The following is a 12,920-nucleotide window of genomic DNA, read 5'->3' as shown; positions in this document are numbered from 1 at the left end:
CCTACATATAAGAACAGCAACGTCTGTTGATAGTTTTAAGAAGCAGCTCAAAACCCATCTTTATGCTGCTGCTTTTAATTAATTACGCCATATATTTATTTTGTCGTATTTTATGGTTTTTATCTTTTATATTTGTTTTATGCATTGCACATTTTCAACTATGTCTGACTCTAGCATTTTATGCATTTTTTTTAATGTTTTTACCTTATTTTTATTTTTATTTAATTTTTATCTTCTGCTCTTTGTTTTATTGCCTGTGATGAATGTGTTTTGTTTTATATTTTCTTTATTTTGTGCATGTAAAGCACTCTGAGCTGCATTCTATGTATGAAGGGCAAATGTTATTATTATTATTATTATTATTATTATTATTATTATTATTATTATTATTATTATTATTATTATTATTATTATTATTATTATTATTATTATTATTATAATTTGTATTATTATTATATTAAACACATCTTTTGATTTACAGGGGTCATCTCTGACAGTTTGATGAGGAAAATGAAAAGATATGAAAATTGATCTTGACCTGAGATTTTGTCCCTAGGAGAAGATTAATAAATACACTTATTATTTTTTTACTTTAAACTTTTAATTAAACATAGATGAGCACTAAACACAAAAAACTGTTTAAGAATGTATTCAGTGCACAGGTGAACAGGTGAAACATGTGGGGAGTGGCTGGATCGGGAATGACTCAGGTGTATTAAGTGGTAAACAAAGCATAACAACAAGATGAAAGGGACAAAAGAACAAAAGGCGGATTTGGATAATGATGCAGCAGTTTTTCAAGTTTGAATTGACTGATGAAGAATGTTCGCCTAAAATAAAACATTCATTACAAAGAGAGAATCCTATGCCCCTCCCATAAATGTTCTTGTGCTATTTATATCTTGATTCATCACATATTTAAGTTTTATTATGGTTATCTCAAAAACCTGCTCAACCACATCACCTTATTTAAAGCGAAGCAGAAGTGGAACAGGACTTATATTGTGCCGGTGATCCCAACAGAGCATCAAGAGCAGAAATCAACAGGACTCATAATCAGAAAACTACTGGCTCAAGAAAACAGCTTGATGATGAGGTAAGTTGCTGTTTCTCAATTGTATATATCTGTGGTATTAAATGAGTAAAATAATAATCCCTTCCCTTTGAGCCGCAGGCATTATAAAAGTTCTAGGGGAGAGTGTCCTAAGTTGTGCCGGTGGGGAAGTTGTGCCACCCCTTGTTTCTAGAAAACCGTGGAAGAAATTGAAAATGTGACCACATATTTAAGAAGAGCCATCCATTTGTATGGAAGTAAATGAGTGTCATCGGATTTTGAAAATAAAAAGCCATTGAATTTTAAGCACTGAATATTTATGCATTGAAATAATGTATCTGAATTTTTTGCTGCATTGAAATAATGTATCCGAATTTTTTGCCTCTGAATTTAACTCATTAAATTTTAAACAATTAATTTTCACCTTTATTTTACAATGTTCTCAAATTCCAAATCAAATATTCAACGTTAAAAAATTCAATGTGCCAAATTCAACTGCAAAATCCCATGTATGAAATTCAGAGTAAAACTTTGGGGACCCAAGGAAGAGCAATCGATCATAGATGCTAGATTGCATTCAAACAAAGAGAGCCAGTGGGAATATATAAGGAAGAATATAATGGCTAGCATATATATAGAAACATTTTTGTACTCACCGAAGCACCCTCTTTACTTGCGTTGCCGTTTGACATGGCTAAAACCTGATTTGCTTTCCTGCATCAGTCAGGGGTATTCAAGGCAACGAGCTAATATTCCCACTGGCTCTCTTTGTTGAACGCGATCTAACATCTATGATCGATTGCTCTTCCTTGGGTCCCCAACGTTTTACTCTGAATTTCATACATGGGATTTTGCAGTTGAATTTGGCACGTTGAATTTTTTAACTTTGAATATTTGATTTTGAATTTGAGAACATTGTATAATAAAGGTGAAAATTAGTTGTTTAAAATTTAATGAGTTAAATTCAGAGGCAAAAAATTCGGATACATTATTTCAATGCTGCAAAAAATTCAGATACGTAATTTCAATGCATAAATATTCAGTGCTTAAAATTCAATGGCTTTTTATTTTCAAAATCCGATGACACTCATTTACTTCCATAATTTGACTCATCCTGTTAAGAAGGGGCACACAAGGAATAAGATTAAAGCACATTTAAGCTAAAAAAAAGTTTTTTGCCTTTCAAAGTAAAATTTCCATGATCAAGGTTTATTGATTATTGTGTCCGAACAATTATAGACAAGTTTGAAAACATTTGACACATGTTTTAGTGCTTTAGTATGCTACACTTTGAGTCTATACAGTTAGCACAATGTCAGCCCTAAATTGCTGCATCATGCCTATTATCCAAAATTCCGGGGTTGGGGTGATTTGTGCCAAAGGGCCTAGGTGATTTATAAGTAAGTAAGTAAGTAAGTAAAATGTATTTATAAAAGCACATTTATGACAGATATGCCGTCTCGCACAGCGCCACCACTCTACTCTAAGAAACATACTTCAAGTTGAGCAGAGCACCCTATGAGCAGAGCACCCATATTTCTTAAACAGTTTATTCCAGATCCAAAGATTTCATTGCCAGGGAATGGGATGCACAACATCCTGAAATATATGTACATATTTGAGTTGGAGACATAACTGTCAAGGCCTCACTTTAAAATCGCTTTGAGTAAAAAGTGGCACAACTTAGGCCACTCTCCCCTACTCCCTTTGTTTTTTCTAACAATATATTTAATTTAATGTTTTTTTCTCCTAAAAGAATCAGCCATAAAAACCTGTATTGTGTTTCCTCTGTGTTATTTTAGGCTCTTCTTTCAGTCATATTTATCTTTATTTTTAGAACTTTTCTCATTTTCTTTTCAGTTTTTGTCTTTTTTCTAACCCTCCTGTTGTGTTCAGGTCAAATCTGGCCGATTTCAAAATAGCCTGTAATTTAATCTGATTGTCATGATGTCCATGACTTTGTTCACATAGAGCCTCTGAATCGTGATAATTTTCTTTTAAACTGTAATCTTGAACATTTATGTCTCGTATATTGTCTGTTAAGTTCCTATCTATCGAATAGTGAGTTAAAACAATGGGGGTTTGAGCATAGGACCCTGCTGTGCCCAGTAATATTATATATATATATATAATAAGATTTAAGATTTCTGTGGCAAACTTCCCGCGCTGCCGCGGTGCATTCTTTTACACAGGACATGGGAGCTTCAGACTCAGTAAAAAGATCTACCACAACATTAGGTGATAATATATGTATTAAATGGATTAATAATCACCTGTATGGTTGGGCCATTTTTGAAGCGAACACAAAGGTAGAAAACATGAACCAAATACAACGTGAGGGCTAACACCATTCTTTCTTTCCAGAATGTCCTGTTCATTAACTTGCTGCCTGTTCATTAACTTGTAACCTCCACATGAGCTAACTTACTGATGTTGTTGTTGTTTTCATTCTCCACCAGTGCTATTCAGAGTCAACCAACACTGAAGTCCAAACTGAAGGCCCTGCAGTGCCACTTCACCTGGGATCTGAACCCAGGACCGTCCAAACTCTTCCGTGTCAGGGACAAGCTGGTGGACATCGGGACAGAGGAGGGAAACCGCTGGCTGGGTCACATTTACAACCTGAGGGGGTACATCCAGTACAAGCTGGGCTTCCCCGAAGACGCCCAGAGCTTCTTCACCAAGGCTGCAGAGGCTTTCTGCAACATCAGAGAAGCAGATGAAGGTCTGTGGTTAGTGGTGAACTATGGGAACCTGGCCTGGCTGCACCATCTCCTGGGAGACCAAGGAAAGAGTCAGGATTACCTGTCAAAGGTCGACGCCCTGATGCAGAAATACCCATCTCCATCCCAGCACCAGCTCCATGCAGAGACCTACGCTGAGAAAGCCTGGACCCTGATGAAGTTCAGCAAAGACAAACAGCTGCTGGCTGTAGATTACTTTGAGAAAGCCATCGGGATGCAACCAGAGATGGTGGAGTGGAACTCCAGCTATGTCTTATTGTTAGAGAGTGATTTCAAGTATGACCACACAAAGCTTGAGGATGAAGTCCTGGAGAAAATGAGAATCGCCAAAGAACAGGATCCAGAGAACTTGTACCTCGCTGTTCACTACCTTGAGCACTGTGCCAAGAAAGGAAACATTGATAAAGATGAAGTACGTGAGTTAGGCAGAAGGGTTCTGGGAAATCCTGTCAGCAGCTACAGTGGTATGAATGCATTGATATGGGTTTATAGATACTATGTATCTGTTGATGAGGCCGTTGCTTTGATAGAGGAGGCTGTGGTAAAACATCCAGATGAGCGTTATCTGAAGAGATGTGCAGCACTCCTCTACAAATGGATCGTTACTTTCAAGGCCAGTCATGCAACGCAAACCACCTTAGAAAGAGCAATCCGTCTCCATGAGGAGGTGATCGCTCTTTACCCTGATTCTTCCCTTGTGAAGAAGATAGACCTCGCATATATCTATTTAAATAAAAATCACGGCCAAGCTAAAGCTGAGCAGATGTTCCAGGAACTGCTGGGAATGGATCTGGAACCAGCAGATAAACAGATGCTTCTCAACAAGTATGCATATTATCTATACGTCACTCGACAGGGTCTAGACAGGTCAATAGAATATCACATGAAGGCGGCAGAGATACCGCACCAATCAGCCTTTCGTAGGATGAGCATCAGTAATCTGGAGAAGATTAAAGACAGTTACTGGAAACCAAGGTGTAGAGAAATGAAGGAGTTTCTGGAAAGCCTGCCACAGCTGTAGTGTTCTTTACCAGCACTGGATCTAAATCCAGAAAGGAATGTGGGTATTGCATCACCTATAAATAATTGTTGATTCATTTGATCACATTTACATCAAATCTAGCAGGAAAGACCTTTGGAAAAGGTCACTTGAATAAATAAGGTTAAAAAGTTGTGAGAAACTTAGCGTACAGACGCACTGATCGGAGCACAGCAGGCAGTCGGAGTTTGGCTTATTCAATGCATATTCTACTGAAACAAATTTATATTGCCTCGAAGTCTCTCTATAATACATTCTGGCATCACATGAATTTGCTCTTTAAACCACTATGTCATCTTGACAGTCAACATTGTATGTAACAAGTAATAAAGTGTAATCTCCTCTGCCAGAGTTTAGATTTTGATCAGTTGTTATTGTTTTATTATGTATGTACTGTTTTGCTGTAGTGTTGATCTTTTTCCTTAGCTCTGTATAAGTTTATATTTAAAAAAAAAACATAATAATCTATGAAATTAGTTTTGCGCTAAGTCTTGGAGTACTGAAAAATAAAACTGTGTAATAGTTAATTTAATGTATAACCTGAATATAATCAGAAGATGTAACTGTAAGTATGTCAAGCTCTGTCTTAGTTGTACACAATACTAATACTATTAAATATACATTATGTGCACAAAGAAATCTTCTGTTATATCTTTGTTTTGGTGGTTACACTACAGTTTACATTCAAAAAATGTATCTTGACATGAGATTGGTTTGGGGTTACTCTATTGAAAGTGAATATTTTAATTTTTTATATGTTTTAATTTCCACCTTTGAGTGAACATGAATGAGGACTAAATACCACTGTTTAAGAATACCTTCAGGGAGACAGGTAAACATTTGAAAAATATATTTTTCAGTTTAAATTTCAACTCTGTCAGGGCAATAGTGTGAGGCTGGATCTTGAATGGCTCACAGGGTTTATTAATGGTAATAAAAGCAAAACAACATGATGAGTATTATGAGCTTGATAGGTATGTGCCCACAGGTATGTGGCTGTAGGTTTCCCTTTGTAGGAAACGAAAGACAAGACAAGACTGAACTAAAGGCAGATTTTATGTAAGTTGATCAAAATGGTGTCTGTGTGGAGCAGGTCCAATGACCAGAATATCAGTTTTATCAAGTTAAAGGAAATTCATGATATCCAGGATTTCACAACAGATGAAAAGGTCTCTTGATTTGGAGGCATCAACCTACTTGACAGTTTGACGGGGGAAATGAAAATATTTCAAATTGATCTTGACATGTGATTTTGTCAGAGTAGATTTAAATATGTATATTTTTTGAGCTTTTAAGTGAGCATGAATGAGCACTAAAAACATACAACTGTTTAAGAATATATTCAGTGCACAGGTGAACAGGTGAAACATGTCTTTTTCAGTTTCAGTTCCTGTGAACTCTATCAGGGCAGAAGCGAGTGGCTAGATCGGGAATGACACTGGTTTATCAAGTGGTAAGCAAAGCATAACAACATGAGGAATGTTGTGAGCTTGATAGGTATGTGCCCGCAGGCTTGTGGCTGTACGTTTCCTTTTGTAGGAAACGAAAGTCAAGGCAAGACTGAACTAAAGGCAGATTATCACACAAATCACCAAGATGAAAGGGACAAAAGGCGGATTTGGATAATGATGCAGCAGTTTATCAAGTTTGAATTGACTGATGATGAATGTACGCCTAAAATAAAACATTCATTACAAAGAGAAAATCATATGCCCCTCCCATAAATGTTCTTGTGCTATTTATATCTTGATTCATCACATATTTTAAGTTTCATTATGGATATTTCAAAAACCTGCTCAACCACATCACCTTATTTAAAGCCAAGCAGAAGTGGGACAGGACTTATATTGTGCCGGTGATCCCAACAGAGCATCAAGAGCAGAAATCAACAGGACTCATATTCAGAAAACTACTGGCTCAAGAAAACAGCTCGATGATGAGGTAAGTTGCTGTTTCTCAATTTGATATATCTGTGGTATTAAATGAGTAGAATACTAATCCCTTCCCTTTGAGCCACTGGCAATTTAAAAGTTGTGCTTTCTTATTTTTTTCTAACAATTACTTATCTTTTTTCTTCTTTCTTTTTAAAGATTTTTTTTTGTCATTAGTTTCTGGGAGACAAAGATGAAATGGGGCAGAGAGGGGAATGAGGGCTGCTCTAACGAGCACTACACCACGAACACCCCCACTCATCAGTTGTTTTCTGAAAGTCGTGTCACACACTGCCCTCTGTAATGTTTGATTTAATAAATTATCAAAAACAAAAAACAAAAAAACATCAGCAATAAGAACCTGTCATGTGTTTCCTCAGTAAGGCGTCTTTTAAAAAAAAAATCTTTTCAAATGTTCTTTTCAGTCTTTGTCTTTTTTCTAACAAAACCACACTTTTTCTTTCCATCATGTCCTTTTTATTTACTGATGTCCCTTCAATACTGTGTAGGGCTTGGCGATATGGACCAAATCTTATATCACGATATAGGTAATTTTATATCACGATATGGATATATATCACAATATAGTATTTTTCCTTTAAATTCAATGGATTACAATAACCGTACTGAACTTTAATCACATTAGATTATTTTCATCTTTTGCTTGGAACTTAAATTTCCATACAAAAGAAAAACTGGTGCAAAATACCACACCAGTCTGGCTTTAGTCAGTCAGTGCAAAATAAAAATTACAGCCATTTTTAGCAACCAAAAAGCCTACATTTTCCAATGAAAGACTTGAATTTTCCTGCAGTATTTGCTCATCCTCATTTAAAAAAGCTGTCAAAATTAACTAATGAGCAAATGTCTGGTAATACTTTAACTCCAGCTTCAACACAAATAATATTTTCAAGTTTGACATGTTTTAAAGTTACATAAAACCAGCCTTGCTGGCTGTCACCAACAATAACAGCACGGGGGTGAAGCCCCGAGTAGGCTAAAGATGTCATTATTAGCCAGCTAGCTCACGAGAGCTAACCCATGTAGTTTGCGGCTTAAAACAAGCCAACTCTGCGTCACGGCAACAGCACGCTGAAGCAGCAAGCAAGTTTCCTTTGCCCGATTACATTTTTGACCATTAACACCAGCTGCTCTGCCACCGTGACACGGAGTTGGTTTGTTAACTGTAGTAATGGCGCACCGGAGCTAGACAGCTAGAGCAACAGATGAGGCTTCTTCTGTTGAGGGTAGAGAAGCTGTATTACAGCCCAGAACTGCAGAGCCCCCGTGTGGCGCGGCGGTGTAACTGCAGTGTAACTGTAGGCACTCGGAGGGACAGCTGCCTCCCGCTTATCTATGCTCCCGCCAGATGAACTTTTTTTCTCCGCGGTATAAACGGTATGGCCAAATCTCTCCCGGTAGACACTTTCATATCGTCCACGATATGATATCGTCATATTGCCCAGCCCTACTGTGTAGCTTCCACATGAATCTGATAACCTACTGATGTTGTTGTTGTTTTCATTCTCCATCAGTGCTGCTCAGAGTCAACCACTGGAGTCCAAACTGGAGGCCCTGCAGTGCCACTTCACCTGGGATCTGAACCCAGGACCGTCCAATCTCTTCCGTCTCAGGGACGATCTCGTGGACATCGGGACAGAGGAGGGAAACCGCTGGCTGGGTCACATTTACAACCTGAGGGGGTACATCCAGTACAAGCTGGGCTTCACCGAAGACGCCCAGAGCTTCTTCACCAAGGCTGCAGAGGCTTTCTGCAACATCAGAGAAGCAGATGAAGGTCCGTGGTTAGCGGTGAACTATGGGAACCTGGCCTGGCTGCACCATCTCCTGGGAGACCAAGGAAAGAGTCAGGATTACCTGTCAAAGGTCGACGCCCTGATGCAGAAATACCCATCTCCACCCCAGCACGAGCTCCATGCAGAGACCTACGCTGAGAAAGCCTGGACCTTGATGAAGTTCAGCACAGAAAAACAGCTGCTGGCTGTAGATGACTTTGAGAAAGCCATCGGGATGCAGCCGGAGATGGTGGAATGGAACTCCAGCTACGTCTTATTGTTAAGTGATTTGAAGAACAGCAAGACAGGGGTGGAGGATGAAATCCTGGAGAAAATGAGAATCGCCAAAGAACAGGATCCAGAGAACTTGTACCTCGCTGCTCATTATCTTCACCAACGATCTAAGAAAGGAGAGAGAATTGATGAAGATGAAGTACGTGAGTTAGGCAGAAAGATTTTGAGAAATCCTGTCAGCAGCTACAGTGGTATGAGAGAAGTACTAAGGGTTTATAGATTCTGTGTATCTGTTGATGAGGCCATTGCTCTGGCAGAGGAGGCTCTGGTAAACCATCCAGATGAGCGATATCTTAAGAGAAGTGTTGCACTCTGCTACAGTTGGAAGATTCTATTTCCCAGAGATAGGGAAAGTCGCCCAGAGCAAAGCACGTTAGAAAGAGCAATCCGTCTCCATGAGGAGGTGATCCCTCTTTTCCCTGAGTCTTCACTTGTGAAGAAAATAGATCTCGCACATATCTACGCAAAGAAAGATCAGGGCACTGCTGAGCGGATGTACCAGGATCTGCTGAAAATGGATCTGGAACCCGCAGATAAACAGATGCTTTACAACCAATATGCAAAACATTTATTCGATGATCGTAGGGATTACCGCAATTCAATAACATATCACATGAAGGCGGCAGAGATACCGAAACAATCCTTCTTTCGTTGCAACAGCATCAGAGTTCTGGAGAAAGTTAGGGACAGACGCAGGAACCCAAGGTGTGGAGAAATAGAGGAGTTTCTGGAAAACCTGCCAGCCTGTAGTGTTCTTTACCAGCACTGGATCTGAATCCAGAAAGAAATGTAGGTGTTGCATCACCTACAAAAATATCTGTACATTAATTTGGAAAACTTAAAGTAAATACTTCTGGAAAAGATCACTTCATTAAATATAGTTATAGGAGAAGTAAGTGAGTTGGTCCTTTTAGCTAACTTCCTGTCATTGACTGCAGTTATCAGTCCCCCCCCCCTCGTCCCTACGTCACCACCACATGAACAAACAGCCGTCTTCATCAGATGGAGCGATGGAGAGCAGCGAATCATCGTTCAAGGGCACAGAGACCCGCCTCTTTATATCGCTCTGTCTCCTAATTGGATAAAAAACAAGCAGGATACTCTAAATTTTATCTGGCAATTACTGAAAAGCTGAATGACTGGAAGACCTGTCTTATGAAATGCACATACTCTTTAAGTGATTGCTGTATGAATATAGAGAGATTTAACACATTTAAAAATATCACTTACTTCTCCTTTAAAAATGAAGTGAGAAACTTAACGGTGGAGAGGCATTGATTGTGGTAGTATAGTTTGGCCCTATTTGATCCAAATAATTGGTGTAGCTGCTAGTGAATTGGACTAGATTTAATTCCTGCTAATGAATCCTCCCAATGTCAGTCACCTATTGCTGAAATAATGCAGAGAGACCTTGGAGATAAACGATGCAAGAGTGCCCTCTAGTGGGGGTTTATGGTGCGGGTTTGACCATTTGACAAGCACAGTGGTGGAAGCATAGTACATACTATAAGCCACAGTCGGATAACTATTTAAAACACTGAAAAAGACACACATTTGTCTTGACAGTGGGCATTAGAGGAAATGTTTTGTGAAACCATCAAGTTTAATCTCCTCTGCCAAAGTTTAGATTTTGATCAGTTGTTCTTTTTCATAACTTACATATAACCACTGTGTTTATTCATTTTCTGTTGTGTTAATTTTCTTTCCTTAAACCTGTATTTTAAGTAATTTGAGAAGATAATACTGAAATTATTTGTAACTAAACTTGGTAGTGAAAAAAATAGCACCTTAGTCTGTGGGAATTTTGGCTTGGGAATGTGCCTTAGGGTATTTTCATTCATTTTCATAGCTTCCATGTAAACATTGTATTTATGTATTTAATATATTCCTGTTGGGTTGATTACTTTTACTTAGCACTGCATACGTTTTTTTAAGTTTATGATACTAGACTATGAAATGAGTTTTAATGTAAACTCTGGAGTAGTGAATAATAAAGGGTGTCTCAGTCTTTGAGGACTTTGGGAATAGTCACTTTGGGGTGTGGTAGCTGAAGAGCTGCCAGTTCACCTCCCTGAGCAAGGCATCAAACCCCTAACTGCTCAGGGCAATGTGCTTCGGCATCTCTTCATCGATCTTAATTAAAGTTTAGATTTTAAATAAGTTGTATTTTCATTATTTTCCATAATTTTCATGTAAACATTGTATTTACGTATTTACTATATTACTGTTGGGTGGATTTTTCTTCCTTAGCTCTGTATAAGTTAAGATGAGAACAAAATACTTGTGAAAAATAAAACTGTCTAGTAGTTAATTTGATGTATAACCTGAATATAATCAACACATGTAACTGACTGTTTGCACAGAAAGTAAGTTTAGCTCTGTCTCAGTTGTATACAATACTAATAAAGATACATTATGGGCACTAAGAAATCTTCTGTAAATTGATTGTTTTGGTCGTTACTATGTAATAAATACATGTACTCAACATGGTTTTGCAGGACTGTTCATGTTGCACTGATGGACATCAATCAAACTACAACTATTGAAAGATAATGACAACATAAAATTTGGAAATTTACCGGTGAAACTGACTTCTAGAATCAGGAGCATAGTCAACTATTCAAAGTTTAAGTTGTAAGGCAAGTCTCTTTCTTGCATTAAATGTAAAATAACATCTGAAACGATTCAGAACACCAACATTTACATTTTCAGTACATGATCAATTTGGGGTTGAAAGTTCAGAGCCAGTCCACACACCTAGTTGTTGCATTTACCATCAATACAAGTTAAAACCAAAGAGTTGGGTTTGGAGTTGAGGTTTTGTCAAACACCAAGAAGTATTGAATACATAAATTGGACATTTCTGGGCGTAACCCCCCCCCCAAATAAACAAAAATAATCAATCAATAAACAAACCGGCCAATGCAATGCCCCCAGGTGGAGGTCTCAACCCCCCCAATGTCGAACCCAAAGTTACTCTCGCCTCTGGGTCTTGGCGAGCGAAGGGACAACGGAGCGTGAGATTTGAATAGAAATTTCTGTAGATTTATTTGATGTGTCAGAATTCTTCAGAGGGTTAATATGTGACCAGGTTAACTGAGGGAACGCAATATAATGAGTGTTATGAGCCTGGTTGGGTTGTTCCTCAGATACAGTGTGTGGCTGCTAGTCACTTTCGAGGGAAATTAAAGTTAAGTCAGTTCCTTCAACGTCATGTTAATTTTGTCTAGTGTCTCTAAAGGTGAGACCATTACACAACCCTCCACCTGTACATTTTCAGAAAAGGTGACACTGATTGCTGCTGCATCCACTGCAATGTGTGGAATTAGTTTTGATTGCATCATAAACGTCACCTGATCGCTCTATTTAAAGTGAAGCAGGAGCTGCACATCACTGAGCTTGTGCCAGAAGCAAGAGCAAGAATCTGACAGAAAACTACTGAGTCAAGGAACAGGCAGGGTGATGAGGTGAGTTGCTGCTTCTGAATTGTTATTTTGGTGCTTAACAATAAACATTAAGAAAGAGAAAACTAAGTAGTGCAAAATTCAAAAATCATGAATATAATTTTTTTCCTGAAATTATTCACTTTGATAGTTACTTCATAGAGCCGGAAATATTAATTAATTAGGTAACCTTACACTCCGACAATTGTTATTGATTAAAAGTGTTCTATTGTCACTAAAAAACAGAATCGTAATAAGCCTAGACTTCAGTCTATACCCTTTTTGCTTGATGCAGTTTGTTTAATGTCTATGTTTCCTCTGCCCGTGTTATATTTTATGTCAAAAATGCTATTCATTTTCATTAAGTGCATACCGTTTTGGAAAAGTTTAAAAAAAAAATTACTTATTAAACAAAATAGGGGAGAACGGGGGAATGTGAGGCATCGGGTAATGTGAGACACACCCTGTATCTAGGCAATAGAACACATTTTTGGTCATGTGAGATATATGTTTTCAAGCCCCTCTCATTTCCACTCGGCCATGAAAGAGAGGACCTCATGGTGATGTTGTAAGCATGTTTTTTTCACAAAAATGTCTTTTTTGCATGTAAAAGTAAATT

At 38.0% G+C, this 12,920-nt stretch overlaps 2 protein-coding genes across 2 annotated transcripts; both read left to right on the top strand.

The window, feature by feature from the left end:
- Positions 1-1,091: 1,091 nt before the first annotated feature.
- LOC307253922 (interferon-induced protein with tetratricopeptide repeats 5-like) lies at positions 1,092-4,819 on the top strand (the record flags this gene model as incomplete). The annotated part of the gene is made up of 2 exons (XM_080032145.1): positions 1,092-1,096; positions 3,514-4,819. 2 exons carry the CDS (start codon positions 1,092-1,094, stop codon positions 4,817-4,819), a joined length of 1,311 nt encoding a protein of 436 aa, XP_079888271.1.
- Positions 4,820-6,773: 1,954 nt separating this feature from the next.
- Positions 6,774-9,633, top strand: LOC307253921 (interferon-induced protein with tetratricopeptide repeats 1-like; the record flags this gene model as incomplete). Its single annotated transcript, XM_080032144.1, has 2 exons — positions 6,774-6,778; positions 8,304-9,633. The coding sequence occupies 2 exons, from the start codon at positions 6,774-6,776 to the stop codon at positions 9,631-9,633; spliced, it is 1,335 nt and encodes a 444-aa protein (XP_079888270.1).
- Positions 9,634-12,920: the final 3,287 nt, after the last annotated feature.

Source organism: Ammodytes marinus (assembly GCF_949987685.1).
Source record: "Ammodytes marinus genome assembly, chromosome: 8".
Lineage (NCBI taxonomy): Eukaryota > Metazoa > Chordata > Actinopteri > Uranoscopiformes > Ammodytidae > Ammodytes > Ammodytes marinus.
This window is presented reverse-complemented; position numbering and strand designations above follow the sequence as displayed.